This window comes from Corella eumyota, chromosome 2, assembly GCF_963082875.1.
Source record: "Corella eumyota chromosome 2, kaCorEumy4.1, whole genome shotgun sequence".
Lineage (NCBI taxonomy): Eukaryota > Metazoa > Chordata > Ascidiacea > Phlebobranchia > Corellidae > Corella > Corella eumyota.
In genome coordinates this window covers 16,453,095-16,477,004 of record NC_137491.1, presented here as the reverse complement: position 1 = coordinate 16,477,004, position 23,910 = coordinate 16,453,095, and the positions used below count along the sequence as shown (strand labels likewise).

The window sequence follows — 23,910 nt, the reverse complement described above, 5'->3', positions numbered from 1 at the left end:
ACTAACAAGCTTTTAGAGGGTTGAAACTTACACCATCAACTTAAACAACAACAAAAATTTATTTCAAACGTTTTTAAATTTTAGCAAAACCTGATAAGCCTGAGTTGAGCGTGCGTCCAATGTTCCGACGTCTGCTTGCCAACCAAGAAATTAACGAAGGTGCAGACGCCAGGTTTGACATTAGAGTCGCCGGATTCCCCAAGCCGTCAGTGCAGTGGGAGAAAGATGGAAAACTTATTCAAGCCGACCATCACCATGAAATGCAATGGGAGGACAAGCACTCGTGTTATCTTTTAGTTAAAGACACCTTTCAACAAGATAGCGGAGAATACAAGGTTACTGCTAGGAATTCAGCGGGAACGGCAAGTTGCCAAGCAACATTACACGTGCGACCTCTTACTTACAAAAAGAGAAAGAAGCTGAATCCAGACGCTGATTTACTTGCAATGGCCAAATCACACACGTTGGCCGATAAATTGGCCGCTTTGAAGGGCCATACTGACGTTCATTTAAATGACACAGCAAAAGAAGCGCTTCTTGCTGCGTCAGCACAAACCTCTTACGTACGTCGTCAGCCTACTTTTGTAGATGACGAAAAAGATTCAAAAGAAAAGCGAAAGGCTGAAAAGAAACGGCAACAAAACCTGCAGATGCCATACCAAGTACCTGAACCCATACAACGCTCGAAAGACATACTTAAAGAAGATCATTCGCTTACAAAATATGTACCTATGAGCGCCAACAAGTGGTATAAGAAAGTACAAAAGGCAAATGAGTTGTACATTCCTACCGAAATTGACAACAAAGCGAAAAAGAGCCTTCGTTTAAAAAGGCAGTTTGTTCCCGATGTTGCTTACGTGATACCAGATAAGCGGCTTGGAGCAACTGTTAGGTAGGCAAAAGCGACTTTCGAATATCTTTTACAATCACTTATTTAAATTGCTTGTGTTCTTTCAATAAATTAAAGAAGTTTTTTAGAAAAGTATGGACAAAACCCAGGATTTTAAATAATTAACCTGCCGTTTGTAGGGCGCTTGCATTTACTAGGGTAAATTTGTTGCAACTACACTCGACGCAAAGCGATAGAATTGTAACCGGACAAACGCTTATATAGTTTAAGTAAAAAAGTAAATAAATTTAAATAATTAACTTACCGTCATGTTTTAAATTACAGAAAGGAGAGGAAGTTTAAAGAAATTGTAGAGAGCGACGACGAAGATCCCATTCAACAAAGTCGATTTCCATTCATTGAACCAAGCTGGAAGAATTATTACCATCCAATGTCTGATGACGAACAAGTAATCTAAAAATATATTTAATTTTATAAAAAAATGACTCTAGAACTATACAAACATAAATAATATAATTCAAATGCGGCGTTTTGCCGTTGCCTTTGCCTTATTCAAGAATTTCGTAATAAAATAAAGCGCTTTTTGAAACTGAAAAAAGTTATCTAAATTAGAAGATTGCGTTTTGACTTTTACATCCGAGATTTTAAATAAATTAACTGTCCTTGCCATATTAAAAGTGTTTGATCAGAAACAAAATTGAACAATCACTTTTACTTGAAGAATTATCTAACCTAAATTTATCTAATTATTTAATTGCAATTTGACTTAGCTGTGTCATTATTTAGGTTTTGCAGCCGTTAAGCAACTACTTAGAAGAAGAAACTGCAAAAGAGTATATTAGAGAAAGAGAGATGAACGGGTATGAAGAAAACGAAGAGGACATTGAACAATATTACGACATGTTAAAGCAGAGAAGAGAAGCAATGCGTAATTATCAGGCGGAAGATGTAGAAGTACAAGAAGTAGAAAAATTCGATTTTACTCCGATTAAAATACCACAAAAGAAAATGGAGTCGACTTCGTACGAAGAATTAAGAGAGCGACATAGGCGAGCGCTGGACATGAATAAAAACAACAAAAAGTAAATTATCGTAATATTTAATCAATTGTAAAAAATATTCTGAACTGAACAGTTTAATCAATAATAATGTTTTATGTATATTATGGTCGTTAGTAACACATTTGCCTTCCTATTTTGCATATAACTTAAAAGAAAAGTTATTATTTATCTTTTTCAACTGTAAAATTAACTTAAGGACAATGGAAAGCAAAAACGGAATGATCATTGAAATCGATTCTGAAGACGAACTACTTCGGCCGGTCAAAATTAACAATTGGTCTTACCAAGGCTCAAGCCGTGGTCAATTTAAATCTACTCTTGACGAACGAGTCTACGGAAAAAGATCAGGCTCAAATGAAAGACAACCTAACGACGTTGATATCGAATTTGAAGAAATAGAGATACCCGTAAGAAGAAGGCGAAGACCGGTGGAAGATTACAACACCAAAATAAGAAGAAGGTAGATTTTTGTTAATATATAGAAAATAGTCTAAAATTAATTCTGTTGGACAAAATATATGTGTGTATTTGTTCAAGACCTGAATATGTCGAATAATGTAAAAAACACTATTTGTGATAAGCTAAAAAATTTTAGCTAAAAAATTGATTGGGGCCCGCGTATTTTAAAGGGCGATTTGATAGTAACCGGTCCATTATGTTAAAATGCAGTTTGTAGGGTAGGCGCACATATATAGTATATTTTTAAAACTATAAAATAATAAAAATTAATTTATTAACAGATCTTTGGAGTATGAAGAATTAATGCGACCCGTGTCTCAGTTAATAACCAAAAGCACAAGAAGACACAAATATGAAACCTCATCAAGTAGTAGCAGTAGTAGCAGCAGTGAAAGTAGTAGCGACGATGAATTTGAAAAGAAAATTTACGGAAAACAAAAACGCAGTGGGAAAAAATCGAGGTAAATTTATGTGCTGTAATAACAAAAAGAATAAATTAAAAAACCACAGTTTAAAACTAAAAAAACAGCTCATCTTTCGTCTTTGGTAATGCTAGCACCTAAATTGCACTTTAAATCCCAATATTTTAAACCATTTGCTATTTATTTTTGTTAAAAGCCCAATTTTTTTAAACAACTGTTATATTTAAAACTTAAAAGTATTTTTCAGGCTTTAACTTTAAATTTGTACATAGAAAATCTGCCGATGAATTTGAATCTGATTTATCTTCTGGCATCGAGTTCACGAGCTCAAAATTAAAACGTTCGTTCGGCAAATCACGTGACCCGCTGTCGTTGGCGACCGACTACGCACCGACTTTTCAACTGCACATGCGCAGTCACGTGGTTCCAGCTGGCATGACAACAAAGCTGAGTGCTTGCGTACGGGGGAAACCCGAGCCCAAAATCACGTGGTATAAAAACGGGATTGTTTTATCACAAGGAAGCAAATATTACATAAGTAATATTGGAGGTAAGATATTTCTCTTAGTTTCTTAAAATAGAAAACTTTTCTGCAAATACTAAAGGTGCTCGAAATCGCGCTGGCTACTGCAATATTTGTTTTAACATATTTTTATCCTCCATGTGGGAATGAAACTTTAGCGCCCCAATAACACTACACAACGCTGTCGGTTTAAAAATGCATAACTATAACGTTACCGTCATTTTCCAGGTGTCGTATCATTGCAAGTAGTAAGATGTCATGAAGAAGACACAGGGACGTACCGATGCTCTGCGAGAAACTCCAAAGGTGAAATCTCGGATTATGCAACCATCGAAGTGACTGGCGCTCAATTTGAATCAAGTGCGGTGAAGAAGAATACGTATGAGTTGGAGCGCAGTGCTAGTTCCCTATCAGGGTAAGTTTTGTGATATAAAATTTTTCTAAATAGAATATGCAATAAAACAAAATATATGAAAAAGAGTTTATCTGTGTAGCCAATGAGTTGGGTCAATTGATTTCTATATTTCGTTTTTATATACGTGCAGAGCCTTATTATTTTTACATACACCTCTTTTTACTTAAAACGTAGTTCAAAATATAAATTTATATACTCATATATACAAACCCCTATGCCTAGAAAGTAATTGTAACAAAGTGGTAGAAGTCATGTAAATTTATTTTTAGTTGTATGCCATCTGGTTCCAGCACAACATTTGGGACAGATTTAAATAAAGACGAGGGCAAATTAAGCAGCAGACACGCTGCTGGTATACCCTACTTCATTATTCGACCAAAATCTCAAGTTATCACTGAAGGCAACCAGGTTGTGTTTACAGCCCAATGCGACAACTATCCTTACCCGAAAAGTAAGTAGTACCATTTGTTAATATTGGAGCGGCGGTTGTTTTAAATGGACCAATGGCTGTTTTTAATAGACCAATGGCTCTTATTAAGAAAACGGTGGTTGTTTTTAATAAACCAGTGGCTCTTTTTAACAGACCATTGGCTGTTTTCAATCAACCAGTGGCTGTTTTGAATAAACCACTGGCTATTTTTAATAGAAAATGGCTGCTTTTATTAGACCAGCTTCTAGCATACCAATGCCGGTTCATACTATTAAATCAAGTATTATTTTTTTTTTAGTTGAATGGTTTCATTGCGGACAAAAAGTAAGGGAAGATAAACGAATTTCCTTACGTTCTTCCGGAGGCAAAAGCACTCTTGGGATTCAGAAATCCTCATTAAATGATGCAGGAAACTACCAATGCGTAGCTGAGAACAATAGAGGTAGTATGACGTCAGACTTCAAGCTTGACATCACCGGAAAATCTCGGTCACCTACTATGAAAAGACACTCGGACGATTACTCCGCATTCGGGCCTCTGATTGTGAGACAACTTCGCGCAGACTTAAGACTGGACGGAAAGGTTCATATTGAATGCAGCGTTTCAAATGCGAGTGACGTAAAGCGTGTTAGCTGGAAAAAGGACGAAATACCTATTGGGTGAGAACTCATTTATCAAATTGTATTTTTTTAATATTTCTAAAGTAAATCCGGCTATACAAAATTGACAAAGTTCTAAATATGCTGGCCTAGATTTATGCATTGTTTTTTAAATGCCGTAAAAAAGGAATTTAACCAATATTTGTTGATGACATTTTATTCTAAATAGATCAAGCTCAAGTAGAATCGAACAGAGCGCGTCTGGAACATTTCAAGCTCTTGTTATTCAAGATATTAGGGAAAGCGACAGAGGTGTTTACCAATGCGAGATATTTAATAAATCGGGGGCTTCATCAGTCACCACTTACAAGCTGTCACGCGATTTTTGCGCGAGCACAAAGAAAAAATTAGAAAAACTTAAGGGAAATCTTACTCAGAAAGAAGGAAAACCGATGCGGGATTTTATGAAGCACACGCAGGAGTCGATGGAGCAGACATCCCGACTTACTTCAACTCTAAGAAAAGGTAATTTTAACAAACAATACCTAAAAAAATCTTTACTTTTAAATCTCAAAAATCATTTGACCGAACAAACGTTTTACCGAAAACAGAAATTTCTAAAAATTTTACTGAAGATTAGTTTAACATTAATAAGGAAGTTATAATCCAGAAAAGGATTAATGTAAGTGTAATCCAGTAAAGAATTAATGTAAGCTTTTATTGTTGGAAGAATGGAGTTTTCGGTCAAATGTCGATTTAGTGAAAATTAGGTCATATGAATCACTTGCACGGTTATAAACTTTGTAATTTTTTTTAGCTGAAGGACCAAAAATCGAAAGCCTTCCTTCATCACTGAATGTGGAAAATGGAAAAATAATGACATTGACTACAGCGCTGTTAGGACATGGTCCATGCGTTGCTGTTTGGTTTCGCAATGGAATGAAACTAAAGTGAGTTTTGCAAACAGTCCCAAGTATCAAAAAAATAGTTATTTTTGATTCTAAGTCTTGGTAAACATGTATCTAAGCTTTTTAAAAGCAGAGTTAGATTTTATTGTAAAAAAGTGATATAGTTGTATTTAAATAAGTTCGTCTTTTAATATATTTTTCCCATAACTTTACCTATGTAAACAGCTTTATTAATATTTTATAGTGACGGAGACGACCAAGGAAGAATTCGTCTTGAAAGTTCTGACACTTCAACTACCTTAACGATTCTGAAAACAAAGTTTTCGGATAGTGGTAAATACCGTTTGGACGTCGCTGGACATTCAGGCTCGGATTCAGCGCTGGTTATTGTCACCATCAATAATTAGAAGTGGATTTTTAAGTAAACTTAAAAAGAAAGACTTGAAAAAATTTGACATTGCAAACTATTTTAACCGAACGGCAAATTACCTTCTGTCTTTTGTCTTTTTAAACCAACTTTGAACAAAAATTTGTTGCTAATTGTTTATTATTTACAAAATTTTACCATGATGAACTTTGATTCAAATGATAATTTATACACATAAAAAGTGATTTGATGTGAAAAATGGTATTTAGATTGCTTAACCTGGACCTGCGGACCCGTTTTAATTTGGCCCTGGATGTAACTTGACCCTTAATTTTGGATAAAATCCAAAAATAAAGGGGTTTATTTTTAATTATTTAAATGCATGGTGCGTAGCGTGATAAGCATGCTTTGTATTCAATATTTTCTATACAAATTTAAGATTGTTAATGCTTTTTTTTAAGGTTTGTTAATTGTTTTGAATAAATAGTATATCTTGTTGAATAAATGAATATTAAAATGATTTTTTTGCAAGCCTTGTTATTATAAAATATCATCACAACCATGTTTAACATCGCTAACTGTTTTAAAGTTTTTGCAAACTAAGTGACGTTGTTTAGCTTTTTTACATTTCTCCGATTTTGATTTGCCACACGAATTAGCTTTATTTGAAATAGCATCACATTTAGCTTTTGTCATACCTCTTTCAACAATACTATCACGATCAAGGTAGTATTGAAAGCTTAAAAAATTCCAACAATTTAAAGTTACTAATTTGCCTTCTACTAATCTAACTTAAACCAGAAAACTGGCAGTTGCAAATATTATACTAATTTTTCTATTTGGTATATTAATTGGTATAAATATTAACTGCCTTATTTAAACAGTGTAAATAATTAACTTACCCTTTATTTCCATTCTTTTTTATGTTGTTGCCCATAATGATAAGTATGCGGTTCTCGCCGATATAAGGCTTAATCTAAAAAAGGTTATTTTAATTTTATGATTAAAAAAAATTAAACCGATTTATAAAATAAATAACAGCCCGTTATAAGAGTGTTTACACAATAGCAAATAGTTTAACATACCGGAAGGCTTTTAGCAACATACACTGCTTTTAGTTGAGCATCTTGGCATTGTTGTTCGCAATCCTTTCTCATTAAAAATATTCTGTTGTCTGCAATGTTCACAGGGTCTTCGCCTAGATAAAAAAAAGTTAATTATTTTTTATCATAGACCTTTCTTCTCGATATAGAAAAATTGATTTCATGACATAAACCGGCAGCGTAGTGTAGTGGTCAGAACACTTCCTACACTACATAAATTCCTGGGTTCGATCCCCAGTGATCTAATGATGTAGCGCTTTTAAGTAAGGGGCTATAAACGGTATGAACTCCTGCTGCTCAGCACCTAATCAGCGGTTTAATTATTGGGCAAATATAATCCATCAATGTTACATTATGGTTAGCCCGCGCATTTGACCTTTCCACATTTAATATAAAGACATAAACAAAAACCTATGTTATCCTAACTTAGTCTTAAATTACATTTGGCAGTATCATAGATTGTGATTGCCCGATACTTAAGCTGCTGATTAACTTATTGGCTCAGCAAGAGTTTATATTGGTTATAGGGCCTTACCCAAGGGCACTATAGCATGGAAGCAGAAGGAATCAAATCACCACCTCATGTATTAAAGCCAGAAACTCATAAACACCAAAAATATAATAAACGTATATTTAGTTTAAGTGAAGTAACATAAATTTTTGGAATACGTTATTTTTAATTACCAGTTTTAAATCAAAACGTAAAACTTTAGTAACATATTTTTTAGAAACCAGGTTAAACAAACTTACCTTGGTTGTAAATATCAAGAATTGATGCATTTATTTTAACGAAACTCTGCATTGATTCCGAATCTACATCTACAACTTTAATCATGTAACCGTACTGTCTGCAAATTAAGTTACAAAGTTGTTACAAAAAAACATATCAAGTTAACGGTCTTTAACATATACTTCAAATTAACCACTGCGATACCTGTTTTTTATTTCCTATATATCCAAATATGAAGTTATTATTATTTTATAATCGTAGTTATTAACACGCATTGTTTCTGTTACTTTTACAGTTCTAAATTTTTTAAACGGTTAACTAGCTTAACTACACACGATTAAAAATAAAAAAGTAAAAAGTAAAATAATTTATAGCAATAAACAAGCATTAGAAAGACCTGCTGCACATTTCAAATGGCACATCCAAACATTCGCTTATTGATCCTGATGAACATGTTCCGTTTTTCCCCTTTGTCTTAGTTGACTGATCTTCACGTGTTCTGAAGTAAGAGAGAAATTAGTATACCTTTTTTTTCTCAGGAACAATTACTATCAAAATACGTTAAAATTATTATTGAGTTTTTGCAAAGAGATTGTAAAAAACTATTAGGATAAATTTTTGAATCACTTGTACTCAACAGTTTTCGGAAAATATAAGGACGGTAAAGTAAGAGAGATAATTAGCTAGAACTGTAAAGTAAAAGAAAGAATTAGCTGGGACCGTTAAATACAAAAGAGAATAAACATAGCCGTTAAATACAAAATAGCAAATTATCTGGCTCAATATAGAACGAAAAAAAAGGTAGGACCTGTAGCTTATTTTGGATAAATCCACATAAGCTTACTTTTAATTTTATAAACAAACAGTTTTTGATGTTGATTTGAAATTGAATTGTTATTTATTTGCTGTCAAGCTTTGGCGTATTTTTTCTCCCTATTTAAATAATAAGTTTCAATGCTTTTAACTATAACTTGTTTATCGAATTTGCGGGTTATTTAACAACTCTTTTCACATGGGAACTCTAACCTCGTTTTTCTGATATTGAATTATTTTTCCAACGATTTTTTTTCTGCTTTTTTTTAAGTGCAAATGTTCGTTTTAAAAAACAGTTATGCAATTTCGTTCTGCTGAACGGACGCCACTCAATAAACATGGATTTAGACATTACTTAAATTTAGCGTTTATTTCCGTAAGACATTTTTGAAAATTGTTTTCCCAAAATTGTATATTCTTGTATCAACTAACAACTAAGGACAGTTCTAAAAATTAAAATTAATAATTCGCTACAGACCGTAAATTCCGCGAGAGAGTTAAGCAGTATCGTAAAGTACGAGAAAGAATTAGCTAGGACTGAAAAGTACGAAAGTTTTTCTAAGAAACGTAAAATACAAGTGATCCAAATTTTTTAACCTTATAGGGCTACAACGCGGTTCATACGCGTTAAATATAAATTTTGTATACCTACAAACTGGACAAGCTTCTTCCAAACATTTACATGCAGTAGCTTCTGAAATTTCCGCTCCACATTCTGTTTTCAAGCGCTGGGAGTTCCCGGGGGCGGCATAAAACTGATTGCATGAAACCTGAAGTTTAAAATATAAATATATTTGGCCAACGGTATTTATTTTTTGATTTTTTTATCTTGTAAGGGTGTGCAGTTAGAACGTGTTTAGGCTATCTGTGAACGCTGGGCTCAAGGGCGAATAGTGTAGCATTGGTGCGGCCCGTACCCGAGACCCTTTGACTCGTAGTCCGAAACGTTACTAAAAAGTTTGCCTTCAACCGGCCGCCTGGTGTAGTGGTCAGAACACTTGGCTTCACACATGAGTTTCTCGGTTCGATCCCAACTGTATTTATGCTGTGGCGCCTTTAAGTAAGGAGCTATATCAAAGGATAAACCCTTATTGAGACAACAATTAACCAACATTCATAATTATTGCCCAAACCTGATCTAAAATATCCCAAACTGCCAAAGCAACTTAAAGCTGGGTCGGGGTAACTGCTGTTACTCAATGGTTAAAACGTGAAGTTTATAAGTTAAATAAATGTAAAACAAAAAAAAACATACAAAAAACATATATAATTTAACTCATTAGTTGAGAGGGAGTATTACATACTTTAACTTTAAGTAAATAAAGCACAAGCCTACCTGTGGATTATAATAGTCGTATACAAGAATACGAGCAGGTTCAAGCGACTTTACCACCACGGTTTGGTGAACGTAGAATGCAAATTTTATTGGCGTTTCAGTTGCATTTGGTATTGACGTTAAATAAAGAACCACAGAACTGTTACTTGCCTCGTATAGATCAACTTAATTGCACAAATAAAGTTGTTATTTTTTAATAAATAAATGGACTAGTACTAAAACCATTTATAAATATATTTTTTATAAAATTTGTACTTTGGCCATCAACAACTTTGTCTTTGCTAAGTTGTTCTAAGCTGGAGATTACGGGTTCAAATCCGGAGAACATCGCCACATCAACTATTGACATACCAGAAGCTGGTCCAGTTGTTTTAAAAATTTTAATCTAAAAATTATTTCAGCAAATCATATAAAAATTAATTCAGTAAACCATACAAAAAAATTCAGCAAATTAAATAGGTCGATTGGCAGCGTGGTGTAGTAGTCAGAACGCTTGCTACACGACATAAGGTCCTTGGTTCGATCCCCACTGCTCTCATGCTCTAGCGCTCATGAGTAAAGCGTTATAAACGGTATAACCTCGAGCTTACTGTTATTTTTAATTTCACTTCGTCGCCTTCATTTACGTCTTCTTCTTCTTGTGCATCTGTTGCATCAATTGTAATATTAAAAGAACACTTCTTTGCGTTGACTGAGGTTCTGTATTCGCATTTTAATGACATAACCCCACTTCCAGTTCCTTCCAAAAGTAAGTTAATAAATAAGATAATACAAAGTAGTTAGTATATTTATATTTTAATTGAAAGTTGATATAAAAGATAGTGATAATGCTACAGTGGCTAAAAAACGATGTTAAAAATCAAATACCTAATGCAATATTTAAACCTTTACATTTCAATATTAAAAATTGACACCATTTTTTTAATGCATATAAGGTGAGTCACATAAAAATAGATACTATACAGATTAAAAAAATTATAGGCAACAACAAAAGTTTGATTTATTTGTTCTGTTTGCTCGATATATATCTTAAGATTTACTTGCCACCGTATGACATTAATATTATTTTAAATTGAGGACAATATAATATAAAGAGCATTAAAAGATTATATTCAAAATAACCCGAAATCATCAAAATGTATATTAAAGTGTTTGTTTTGATGTACCTGTTATACTTGCCTGCATGTTACCACCCCCAACAATCTCATCTGGAATTATTAACGATTTTCTGAAACGTTCATTCGACTTGTCTAATGTCATCGTGTCGTCAGACCAACTATAAGAACCAGGCCAACTTAACCGAATTGTTATTCTAGGATTTCTAGCCGGGGGTTTCTTTGAATAAATAATGAATGACAACAAACTGTGTACTGTGCCTTTGTTTTCTTGTTATATTAGTTTAATTTGGTGAAGTTAGGACACTTGTATTCACTACAAGGTGTCCCTTTGTTCGATCACCACCGTTCTAATGCTGTAGCACGCTTAAGTAAGGCGCTAAAAAACGGTTTAAACTCTTGCTGGGTCAATATTTAATCAGCTGTTTAATTATTGAGCTATTATAATCTATAATATCCCAACTGCCAGGGCAACACGAAACTAAGGTCAGGGAAACTGATGTTATTCTATGTTTAGGTCGTAAAGTCGACCTTTCCACATCGAATATAAATAAATAAATAAAATAATACTACCATCTATATTTTAATTAACTTGCTAATTAATTGAAAATAATTAAAAAAAAATTTACCGCAATTTCAATCCAGGCCCCGTACTCGGTTAATGCTTCAATAGCAATAACTGTATCTTGAGATGAAGCAAAACCTCCGTTTGAGTTCTGTCTACCTATTAGCCACCGCACCATCTTATTGTCTTTTTCTACCTCAGAAGGAGTGACCACTAAACGTACATAAAAACTAAATCACTATTAATAATAAAAAATAGCCATACATTAATGTGAAAGGGATAAAAAAATTTCATAACTAAACTGCAGACTTAAAAACACTACAATTGCAACAAATCATTGGTTTTAATTAACATCTAGTAAAGCTAAATGTATTTATCAGAACACTTGGCTTTACTACATAAGGATCTCCACTGCTCTCATACTGTAGCGCCCTTGAGCAAGTTGCTATAAACAATATAAACTCCTGCTGAGCCAAAGAGCCAATACTTAATCAGAAGCTTATAATTAACGTGCAATTATAATTAAAAGTATTCTTAACTTTTAAAGAAAACTCGAGACTGGGACAAAGTCAAACTTTACACATCGAGGGTAAAAAAATAACATATATTTATAAAAAACATAAATAATACCTCGTTTCTGTTTTTGGATAGCAACATATGCTAACAAAGCATAAGCTGTAGTTGAAGTGTCAACATTATTATGTCCAGCATTGTTCCACCATATTTTAGTTTCACTTTCTTGCTTTAGATGATCTAGTCTTAAATATAAAACAAAGTTTAATTTCTAGCCTAATTTTCACAATATCAGCAAAAAGAGTTGCATATTAAACAAAAACATTATGAACTTCTATATAGCAGCTTATTAAAAAATAAAATCTCTTCATAGTAGCATGACAATATAATTATAGAATAAAAATGTGTCAATTTTGTTATTCTGGTACATATAGTATACCTATCTTCTAAAAAGCGAACTGCATTTTCCTGTGGGTCGTGTAACGCAAGAGAATAAGTACAAATAGCAATTGTAAAGGGAATCATGTTGTCTCTCTGGTGAGATATTAGGTATGAAGCAGCCCTATTTCTATAGTATACAAACAAAATCTTAGTAAAACTTGAAGGTATGTAAGTGACTTATACAACCTGTTGATTTAAATAAATAGGTATTTTTTGCCAACATACAGGTTATTACCTTGAATTTGCTATTTGGTTATTATCGCAAATCTCAGAAGATTCAACAAGAGAAATAAGCACAAAAGCTGTAAGTGCTAATTCCCCACCTGACTCAACCTTAAAAATAACAAACTGTTAAGTTTTAAGAATAGATGGTTATTAGTTAAAAGCAAGAAGCAGTTCACCAAGTACCCCATTTAAAACCACTAAACATTTTTGGACAAAAATTTTAAAACGAGAATTTTATTTAAAACAAAAACCTAATGCTTATTGTTTTTTTTTCGTCTGTTTTAAGAATAGCACAAATGGCATATATTAAAATTGTTTAAAATATAAAAGGTATTTTACATTGATAGTATAATATTTTGCGTGCTGATCTTCAGTGAATGAACCGTCCTCACTCTGTTGTCTTATAATCCAGTTCAGTGATTGGCAAATTGGTGATACATCCATATCATTATAAAACGGTTGAGCTTGTGAATATATTTTATTGATAAACGCATTCAACCTTAAAAGTATTCAAAAAAACTTGTTATTTTACACAAGGCAATTAATCGTAATTTGAAAATACTTTGATGTTATAAGTTTGGGTTAAATCATCTTAGCCAGCGATTTAGAGAAGTATTTACCAAATTGTAGGAGAGTAGTTTTTATAAACGGACCACATATTTCCGTTTCGATGTGACAGTTGTCTTGTATATCCTAATAGTTAACAAAGTTAAAAAATTAAAAATGTTAAAAAACATTTTTAAGCCTATATACCAAATAAAATAAAAGTTGTACATATTACAGGTATATTTTAAACCTTAAATGGCAGTTTGGTGTAATTCTCAAAACACCTCGCTTCACTATATGAAGTCCATGGTTTGATCCCCACTGCTCTTATGCTGTAGGGTCCTTGAGTAAGGTGCTATATTCGGAATAAACAACTGCTGAGCCACCTAATCAGCCGATTATTTATCGGACAATTTTTATTTATAATATTCCAAAATACCAAAGGCTACTATAGGGACTGGGTGGTGGTAACTGATGTCACTCTATTGGCGTGAAGTCAACCTTCTACATCGAGGATAAATAAATGTAAAAAAGAGTTGATTATTTATTTATAGCTTGTTTAGGTAAGTTTAAACTTTAAGTATTATTACCATCACGAACGTAGTTTGTCACGCTTTGGGTTATTTCATTTTCAATTTCACCAGTGCGTTTATAATACCGAAACACGTACATATTAGGTCCACACACCATTACATTTTGCTCACCACAACCATATGGCAATTTTATAATAGATTTTAGATTCGTAGGCTCTTGTGTTACCGGATCAATTTTCATAAGTGGGCCAAGAAAAGACACTAAATAAAAGGTTTGTATCTTTACTTACGACTTTTAAAGTAATAATATGTAAGTACTGTAAAATTTTCACAAATATAAATATCAGTTTAAAACATTTTTAATCCAGCCTTAGATGTATAGTCATTTTTAAGTAAAAATTAGGGTAGGTAAAGTGTGTAAATATAAATATCAAACATATCGTAAAAACAGAGAAAGTTATGAGACGTTTTTTAACAAACGTTAATCGTTAATAGATTTAAAAAAATTAAAAACGTTTAAAAAACATATTTCTTGAACGTAATTTAATTGCTGTATCTTCACAAAATGCCATACAAAAAAGAACTGACTTACTATATCCATATAAGGTGCATAAACGAGTATTAGGAACTACGTCATCTGGAATTTCAAATGTCATAATTTCTTTTTGTACTAAATTGGTCGCAATTGCCGGATCTAAATCAAATGAATTTGATGTTGTTTCCAAACTACCTTCAGGCTTAAAAATAAAAAAAAATTAAAACATACCATAACATTTAAAACAATAGCGTTAAGGAATGAAGGTCCGTTTTAAAGAGGTGTTAAAAATGGCAGTTCAACTGGTTTTAAAAAAGTTTTTTTTATATTTTCTTGTTATTTTGCAATAAATTAAATGGACACAGTACAAAATCTGTAAAACAAACGTAAATTCATGGCAAATTTTTTTTTTGTACAACCTTTTACCATTACTAATATTTTGCATCAAATTTTAAGACAAAAAATTAAACAGTGTACACTTTATTTTATATGAATATTTATTTCTTACAATTTAAACTTTTGAGATGATATTTAATTTTTTTTTACAAGGTTGGCCGACATTTATTTTTTTTAAACAACATAAAACACTAATTTTAAATAAATAAAAATAAAGAAAATTATCTATTCCACCTCAATGACAAGTTTTTTTTCTATCGAATCAACAACATTGCCGCCAGAACTTAGTTGTAGTTGTATTGTAGCTTTTCCGCTTTGTGGAATTTTGATAGGCACGGCAGTAAAAGAAAATGGATAGTTAGATTCCCCTTGAACATTTAAAGTAGCATCATCTAAGGAGCTATCTAAAAATTTAATAAAATATGGTACATTAAATTTTTGTTTTGAAAAAATTAAAATTCACAATTTGAGTTAGACATCCTTGTGCTATATAAGTGAACGAGATAAAAAAAATCCATGTGACAAATAAAAACCTAAGTCAAAACAAGCATTACAAATACTAGTCAAAAGCACACCACAAACGGCAATTTTGTGTATTTTATTAGCCCATAAATTAGACATATATGTTTCACTAAGTTTTATTATAGACAACTTAATTGTTACCTGTATTGTAACGGGTGCATAAATTTTCATCCGTCTGTATATGCAATTTAACCTATATTAAATATTAGAAGTTAGTTAGGGTTAAAGTAGAACAAGTTGATATTAAAGATTAAATATGACAAATGCATACCTGTTGGGCGGTAGAATGGTAGTTAAAAATTGCTGCTCGTATTTGTACTTGTTCTAGCAATTTTACAGAAGGCGGTAGAAAAAGTTTGACAAAAATATGTTGAAAAACTCTGACTTGTTTTGTTTTGGCAACACAAAATCCTAAAACGTCCGACACAAAAAGCGTAAAAACCTTATAACCCTCAATAAAAATTTCCACCCAAAAAAATTGTGAATAAATGTTAAAGTTTTTTTTTAATTAATAAAAAATCACCCTTTGTAGAATGTAAACTAACGGCGTCAATATCAAATGTTGTTATACTTTCGGGAGATTTAAATTTTTTTGTAACAGTTCCAGTTCTACAAAAAAAATACATTTAAATCCATTGCAAACAAAATCATGATTTTCCCTAATTTTTGTAACTGGCAAATTTTATTTATATATTAAAATAATAAAATATGTGTTACGAGGGTAGGAGGAAAGTAAGCCAAAACCAACTGTCTTGAAATTTTTTCCTTTTTTCTTCAGAATTAAATGCCTCCTGATTTGTAGATGAACTTCCAGATGATCTTCCTCGATATCCGCTTCTGTGGCGATCTCTTAAATAAAAAAATAATACTTTTTTGAAATTAACATTTAGTCACAAAATCGTTATATACATTTTTAATTCAGCAATAAAATAAATGAAATTAATTTTTTGGCTAATAAACAGACCATTGCATACCTTGCGTATTTTCATGTATATGTATACAAGTATTTCCTAATATAAGGCAAGTGTACAGTAAAATAGAAATTTAAATAATATCCCGATAACTTGCACCCAATATAGCGACGCAACTAAATGTTTAAAAGCTATATCTGACTTACCTAATTCTGCTCATGCGGTTACAGGACGTCGTGAAGAGTTTTAAACATTTTTGTTCTTGCTGTGCATCACGATTATAAAAAGTATTTTCCTTTATGCGTTTTTTTCTTTCATTGCAGCCTATTTCTGCAACGTCTTTAAGTCGTCCATCAAGAAAACATTGTATTTCGCCAAGATCAATAAGACTACGGTCTGCACGTATAAAAAACAAAAACCAGTTGAGAAATAGCATAAATTCTTGAAGAATTAATTTTAGCTTCTTTAATGTGTATTCGCATGACATATGCCAATGATTACTACTAAAAAGTAATGACAAAAAAGATTTACCGAAAAAATTAACTTAGATTTTGTAATATTTTGTATGAAACACATTTTAAATAAGGCTTCCCAAGCGTTTGAATCTAACGTATAGTTAATCAAGTTAACAAACAAAATTATAAGTTTAAAAATCTTACTGACATAGTTTATTATAGTCATTGACTTTTCTTTCTGCACTTTTATAAATATTGCTTGAAAAGCGCCCGCGCCTCGGCGTCCTTTTATGTCGACGAGATCTTTCTTGACTAGGTGTGAAGCTTGTTGTACAATTCATCGTCGTTGTATCAGGCGTTTTATAAGTTTGAGTTGTGACCAATAACCCAGCTTCCTAGTTTAAACAAAAAAATCGATTTTGCGTTCTGTGTGCTACCGGATAGACCCGAAACACAACGTTAGTTCCTTAGTTTAATTCCCACTGCCACCATTTCATTTGTGAAACTGCATTTTGTTAAAAACGTTTGTAAAAAGATGCATTTTGTATTAGGCCAATACTATTAAAAACTACCAAAGTCATAACGATATAAAATAAAATAAAAAAACATTAAAAAACAATTAAAAAAATAAAAAATTTTGGTGAAAATAAATTTAATTAACAAAAATTAAAACAAATTTAAACAGAATAAGATATAAATAAAATAAGTAAAAAAAATTTTCTTAAAAAATTAATTTGAAGTTTTGCATCTAAATCGTATTTTTTATTTAAAAATCATTTTTATTTAAATTAATTTTATTTAAAATTTTCTCATTTTTAGACATAAATTTTAACAACCTTAAACACAATATGTTGGTTGTTACCTGAAACACATTCAAACTTGACGCTCCGCCTTCGGGGGAACACCCCATGTCAAATGACGTCATCTTGTCGAACATGACGTCACGATTAAGTCGACTTCCGTTATTGATAAAGTATCCTGCAATGTCAACTGCAGACAAACCAATTGTGGAATCACCTTCTCCTACGAAAAAAAAACAATTTATAAAACAACGCCAAAAGATCAAAAAAAGGGACAAACGGTACAAAAATTACAAAAAATAATTTAAATGATAATAGTTAAATAAATTGTGTTGCGCGATTTTAAGTTAGGCTATACAATGGTTAACATTTAAACAGATTTTTTTCTTATTTTTGTCAAACCAGCCGTTAATAAACCTGTTATAGTAAAAACTACAGCATTGCCAAATGAAGTTTCTGAACTACTTGGTTCCACAATCAAATTCTAAAAAAAAATTAAATAAATATCACGAGCTGTAAAAAAAGGTTTATTTTTTAATATTTTTTTTTATCTTAGGATAATATATTTTTGTAATTTTACTTAGAAGGGGGTGCTTTTGGAATGAATTTTGAGGTATTTGTAGACGACGGGCTTCTAGGCGAAAAGTGTGTCATTGGTGCAGCTTGAACCCAAAACCTTTAAGGTCGCAGTGCCTTGACAGGCATATCACACCATTAAACTTTTATTAATTTTCAGGAGAAAAATCTTACCGTGCCAGTGCAAACATTCTCAATGTCTACCCAATGTGAAGCAGCTATCAATTTATTTTGATACATGTAGTAACCTATTATTCTTATGCCTGGGCTCATTTGTCGAGTTATAGAAACCGATTTAAGGTTGCCTCTACTTGCACTACCAGATTCCAAAATTTTTCCACGGGACAATACCTAGAAATAGAGAAAAATTTTAACCACATTTTTATATAGCTGCCTATAAACGAAAATAGATATACTTTTGTAAACTTATAAGTAAAAGGATTAATGTTTTACGCTAATACGAAAAATTATCGAGAATAATTAGTTTATGTTAATATTTAAAATAAATTTTAATAACTGAGTTACCAGGTAATAAATGGTAGATGGAAAGTTAGTAGGTATTCGTCTAAATCTCACACTTAAGGAAGGAAAAGAACCCGAGTTTGATAAAGCTATATATCTGAAATAAAACATTACCCATAAATAACCTTTGAATGACTAAGGTATGACCGAAAGGCATTTTACCAAAAAGATGTTTAAGCGAACACTATACGCCCGAAACAAAATTTTGCGTCTTGGGTAATTGCCTATTTGGTTAAACGATTTTGAGAAATCGTGTGAATATCCAAAGCTTAACATTACAGGGACAATATTATCTTAAAGTTATATACCTATCTGCAGTAATATGTAAGTACGCTCCAGTTTCGCTTGTCTGCTTTTTTAAAATAAGTGTAGTTGAGCTGTGGGGATCTTCTGTGATTTGCAACTGCAAAATATAAATTCAGTAACTAAGTATTTTTATCTACGCCTGAAGTTTACCTCATTAAAATAAATACTTAAATGACCCAGTAACAAAACTTATACAATTTTCATAAAAAAACATAAAACAAGAAGGACAAGAAAATATTTTTTTTACTGATAAAGGTATTCGTGTTGATGTAGCGGAGGTCTCAATGTCAAATTCGACACCGCCTCTAGCGTTCGAAGATGTCCTTAACCGGCGTGTTCCATCTAATAAATCAAGCATTACTTTGTATATGTATATGTATTTTTAACGCCAAAATGGAAAATTTTAGTATTGGAACAAAAACACTAAGTTTTAGGGTTTAAAAAGCACCTTATTAACAAATAAAGCTTACATGACAAAGATACTCCAATGTTTGGCACGGGTTTCTTTGTAACTGAATCACGAACCACCACCTAATAATAATCACATGTTTATTGCCTTTTCAGGGTAAAGGAATTAAATAATTTGACGCAAAATATTCGGTACCAAAACGCCTATAACTTTAAAAAAAATATGTATAATTCTTTGTTAATTTAAAATGTCGCAAAGGTGTTTGCGACTTAACATTCGATAAAGCTTTGAAACAGCAACAAAACTATCATTTTATCTTTTTTTGGGGCTTTCTTTTCCAAAGCCCCCGACAAAAACTAACTTTAAGTAAAAAGACTTACGTAAACTTCAGCTATGAGAGAAGGAACAAAATATTCTGATATTTGTGAAGTATCCAGAAGGTATGGTGATGTTACTATAGGTATACCTTCTTTGATGTCACTTTCAATGGTCCCACTTGCCCGAGCTTAATAAAAGGCGAGGTTAAATAAAAAGAGCTTATTAACATAAACATGCACATTATGGGTAAGTGTCATTGTTACTTATTTTTAAAAAATGTAAATAAATGTTAAATACCTAAAACGACAACTTCAATTGTAAAAACGTATTCGGTATTTAAGCAATTTCCAGGATCGAACGTACGTAATGGAATCGAAATATCTGTAGTTTTTGCTCTGATTAAAATCTGCAAATAAATAGTTTACTACATTTTGAATAGCAATAAATTAAAACACACAAAATAGTAGCAACAAAATAGCATACAAAATAAATCATAAAATTATTCAGTTACCTTTCTTGAAAATCCTGCCGGTTTTCTGTAGAAATAACTTGTTTTACAACCGCGGACCAAAGGACTGGTGCCAATCTTTTCGGCCGTAACATTAAGAAAGTAGCTGCCAGCAACAGCTTTACCGAAACTGTATTCTGCGTTGAAAGAACCGCTGATTTCATTGTCGGTCAAAAGAACGTAAGATTTGTCGAGTTTAATTTTCACATCAAATAAGGGAAGAGCTAAAACACAAAATAAAATTAAACTATTTGCTATGTTTGGACTAAAAACCACGTTAAATTGTATTTCGTAATTTTAATTTCCTGTAGTATAATTGTAATCAGAAAGACGATGTGGTGGTTGGAACACTGGACTTCACAACACAATGTCATTTGTTCAATTTCCACTGCTTTCTTGTCATAGCGTGTTTTGTTTTTTTGCATATAAATGCTACAAACTACTGCCGATCCCAAAACTAATTGATTAATTATCTGGTAAAATGCTTAATAACATCACAAACCGCCAAAGTCAACTCAAGACTAGGTAGAAGTTACAAATATTAAATTTTGTTTAGATCCTATATGTAAAATCTGAACTTACAAAAGTCTTTAGTTTAAGTCACACTAAAGGACTATTTTTGTTTTTAAATTTGGTAGTAACAAACAGTTGACACAAAAAAGTGTAATAAAAATATATTCTTACCCTCTTTTCGAACTTCGAATTCACAGTAACCTTTAGTTGACATGGTCTGCACAATAAATTATTTAAACAATAAAAAAAGCTTTAATCCAAAAGTATTTTTAATGTTAGTTTAGGTATACCACCTACATTTAATCTAAATACAGGTTTATTATTTAAGGCATGCTAAAAAGTAGATTCAAAATTTTCACAAGTGTTTTTTGCAACAACTTTTGCACATTTATACATCAGGGCGTTTTTCACGTGTTATAAAATAAAACTTGGTGTAAACAAAATAAATTGTTGTTTGAAATTTATCTTTATTTGTTGACTTTACATCATAAGCATAAAATATATTTATAATTCTATACCAGTCTCTAAGCAGTTTGAAATACTAAGAATATTGGCCGATTAGATAGCTTTTTTTGACACAAGAAAGTACAGTTGACTTTAATATATTAACTTAGCAAAGATTAAGTAACAGACCGTAATGATCATTACAAATAAAGTAATTATCAAATACTGGCATAACAACCGATATGTCACTTATTTAATTTAGGTTTTAAATCGAGTGAAAATTCTTATTAAAAAAAAGTTACAAGGAAATAACCATCACTTTTTTTGTGTTTGTATATCTATTTTTTTATTGTAAAAAGTTAGTGCATAGAAACTTAAAATAGCTTACCTAATGTCAAGTTTTTGTTAATAACTAATCTTTTTAATAATAAGACAACGTAATACAAGTTAACAAAACGTTTCAAAAACTACCTGGTTGTTTATCTGGGCAGTTATATTCCACCGACCAAGAGGAGCACCCTCTGGTATTGTATAAGTTGACACCAAAAATATATTTCTGTTGTTTGTACCTCCTAAGTTACCTTTTTTGATACCTATTCCATCGGGTGTCTAAACAGATAGTAATATTAGGTTATTTATTTAATTAAAGGTTGTTTATGAATTAAAATAAAGTTAATTTACGAAAAATACTTTAAATGCATGTAAAGTTATTTACCTTTACAATATATTCTACATCAGTACTTTCTGGAAGTCTGACAAGACTGCTGTTTAAAGGTATAATTCTTATTTCCACCTTTTCATCAGGTCTATAACACATATCAGAATAATATTACATCAATGTTTGTACGCATAATAAAATAAAAAATAAGTTTTGCTTTGGCGCGCATCTGTTTGTAGTAACTTTATTGCTCTGACCAATTAATCGGCTGTCTGACCGAAACAGTAAAAATACAGTTCAAAGGACGAACTCAACTAGAGTTTTTTTAAAAAAAAGGCACGTGTGCTTTAAACTTTACTTATATGAGGCAACATCGCAAGTTATTAAAAAAGCTTATCATTAATGACCAAACTAAAAGTTTCAGGCCTATATTTTCCTGCATGCATAAGTCAATGTCTCTAACTAAGTTCACTTAGTTTCTGAATAAAGCGAATAAGAAGAAATCTGACCCAAAAATTTTGCAAGTTACATAAAAACAACCTCGAAAAGTTTAACAAACTTTAGGTTAGTAAAACTAAATTCTTACTTGTACACTGGCTTGTTAGTTTGCACAAACAAAACATGACCTATAGGCAATACAAGCGCTCTTCTTTTTCTTGTGATACTTTGATTTCTTGATCCTTTCAAAGTAACGACTAAGAAAACCTGGTCAATGACTTGCCCTTCATGAACCAGATCTTTGTGTGTTACCTTGTTTTACATTAAAATGGAAATAAAATATCGTAGGAAACTTTTTTTTTAATTTTTTATATAAATGTTTATTTATTTATTGTTGTTGTGAAAAGGTTGACTCCACAACCTAAACATAGAATAATAGTTACCCCGAACCATTCTCAAGTTGCCTTTCGCAGTTATGGATATTTTTAATTATAATTGACCGATAATTAGGCCGCTGATTAAGTGTTTGACGAGCAGGAGATCATACAAAAGAAGCTACAGCATGAGAGCAGTGAGGATAGAACCCAGATCCTCATGTAAAAAAGTATTCCATGACCACATCTGAAGTAATTTACTATACAAAGTTAAAACTTATTAAATTATGTTGTAAACATTTAAAGACTTTTATTACGAGTTTTTGAAGCTGGCCATCTTAAAGTCTCACCTTCATTTTTAATACAATAGGAGCTGGTTGACTAAAATTAATCAAGCTAAAAGTGCGATCAGCTCTTGGAAAACTCTACAACACAAACATTAATATATCAACATACCAAAAGCCTAAGTTGTTGTAGCTAGAATTCACCAATTTAATTTTTAACGGTGTTTTTGTTAATTCACCAACTGTTTTTTATTCAAATTTTTTTTTTGCTGCTAAAGGTAATTTAATAAAAAAAAGAAATAAATACCTTCATATACGCATGTCCCCTAACGTTTCCTGAAGTCCATGCAAAAACATTTATCACAACATTTTCATAGTTATCCACTCTAAAGGCCTTTGGTGAAATAATGGCAAAATTCTCACTAAAAAATAATTAAAACCATTATTAGCTTGCTGTAGGTTTATAAATCTATGACCAACTTACCAATTCACAGAAGCAACCATAATAATAAAAACTATAAACTTGAAACTCATATTAAGTGTTTTTCATGTTAGCGCTACTTGCAAATGAATTTTTGTCAAGAAATTTTGCACCTTTCAGCAAAAGGGAAGTTATTTAATAAATATGCGAAACCTTATTGCTTTTATATTGTTCCAGTATTGGTTCGAGTTCTCTAAAAAAAACATTTTGTTTTTCAAGTTTAAAAGAAAATCTAATTACCGACTGCAACCAAATTTAATAGTTTCCTTTTTGTAATGACTTGCAGCCATTGTCGACTTAAAAAAGTGTAAGCTACATTGGTAAAACCAAAGTTTGCCTTAAACAAATGAAAATAAAACTTATTCATTACATTAAAGTGGAAAATAAATTAACAAAACTTTTTTTTAACAAACGTAATTTAAGTGGTAAAACTTTTTATTATTTTTGTTTGACATTTTTTTGTTTCAATAAATAATTAAAAGTTAGTAAATCGATTAAAAACGACA

At 31.6% G+C, this 23,910-nt stretch overlaps 3 protein-coding genes across 3 annotated transcripts in view; 2 read left to right on the top strand and 1 right to left on the bottom strand.

Moving 5' to 3' along the window:
• LOC145742528 (titin-like) overlaps positions 1-2,375 on the top strand; it is a 30,101-nt gene extending 27,726 nt beyond the window's left edge. Inside the window, exons 9-12 of the mRNA XM_082560305.1 lie at positions 85-892; positions 1,175-1,298; positions 1,637-1,932; positions 2,108-2,375. Of these exons, the coding sequence (XP_082416431.1) occupies positions 85-892; positions 1,175-1,298; positions 1,637-1,932; positions 2,108-2,375 (1,496 nt within the window). The remainder of the gene's footprint in view (positions 1-84; positions 893-1,174; positions 1,299-1,636; positions 1,933-2,107) is intronic.
• A 3,218-nt stretch (positions 2,376-5,593) lies between these two features.
• Positions 5,594-6,419, top strand: LOC145741424 (SPEG neighbor protein-like). The gene is made up of 2 exons (XM_082559015.1): positions 5,594-5,709; positions 5,912-6,419. Exons 1-2 carry the CDS (start codon positions 5,636-5,638, stop codon positions 6,072-6,074), a joined length of 237 nt encoding a protein of 78 aa, XP_082415141.1. The 5' UTR covers positions 5,594-5,635; the 3' UTR covers positions 6,075-6,419.
• On the bottom strand, positions 6,206-23,522 carry LOC145741423 (complement C3-like). The gene is made up of 42 exons (XM_082559014.1): positions 23,408-23,522; positions 23,231-23,345; positions 22,990-23,064; positions 22,414-22,577; positions 21,885-21,975; positions 21,641-21,778; positions 20,897-20,942; positions 20,216-20,436; positions 20,002-20,110; positions 19,767-19,891; positions 19,448-19,508; positions 19,225-19,319; positions 18,980-19,074; positions 18,675-18,768; positions 18,324-18,500; positions 17,991-18,057; positions 17,636-17,796; positions 16,982-17,168; positions 16,525-16,714; positions 16,125-16,256; positions 15,931-16,016; positions 15,679-15,818; positions 15,549-15,600; positions 15,120-15,289; positions 14,547-14,691; positions 14,012-14,215; positions 13,496-13,568; positions 13,215-13,374; positions 12,886-12,983; positions 12,649-12,777; positions 12,327-12,454; positions 11,761-11,909; positions 11,183-11,351; positions 10,607-10,755; positions 10,272-10,401; positions 10,017-10,180; positions 9,329-9,450; positions 8,265-8,366; positions 7,888-7,985; positions 7,120-7,232; positions 6,937-7,010; positions 6,206-6,773 (listed from the first exon to the last, which is right to left on the bottom strand). Exons 1-42 carry the CDS (start codon positions 23,455-23,457, stop codon positions 6,575-6,577), a joined length of 5,247 nt encoding a protein of 1,748 aa, XP_082415140.1. The 5' UTR covers positions 23,458-23,522; the 3' UTR covers positions 6,206-6,574.
• Positions 23,523-23,910: the final 388 nt, after the last annotated feature.

Excerpts from the sequence above, each read along its gene's own strand:
- LOC145741424 (XM_082559015.1), top strand. The coding sequence starts at position 5,636 with ATGACATTGACTACAGCGCTGTTAGGACATGGTCCATGCGTTGCTGTT. Across the intron at positions 5,710-5,911 it reads CGCAATGGAATGAAACTAAA|TGACGGAGACGACCAAGGAA; the intron begins GTGAGTTTTGCA and ends AATATTTTATAG.
- LOC145741423 (XM_082559014.1), bottom strand. The coding sequence starts at position 23,457 with ATGAGTTTCAAGTTTATAGTTTTTATTATTATGGTTGCTTCTGTGAAT. Across the intron at positions 12,984-13,214 it reads CAAAATATTATACTATCAAT|GTTGAGTCAGGTGGGGAATT; the intron begins GTAAAATACCTT and ends GTTATTTTTAAG. Across the intron at positions 6,774-6,936 it reads AAAAAGAATGGAAATAAAGG|CTTTCAATACTACCTTGATC; the intron begins GTAAGTTAATTA and ends GAATTTTTTAAG.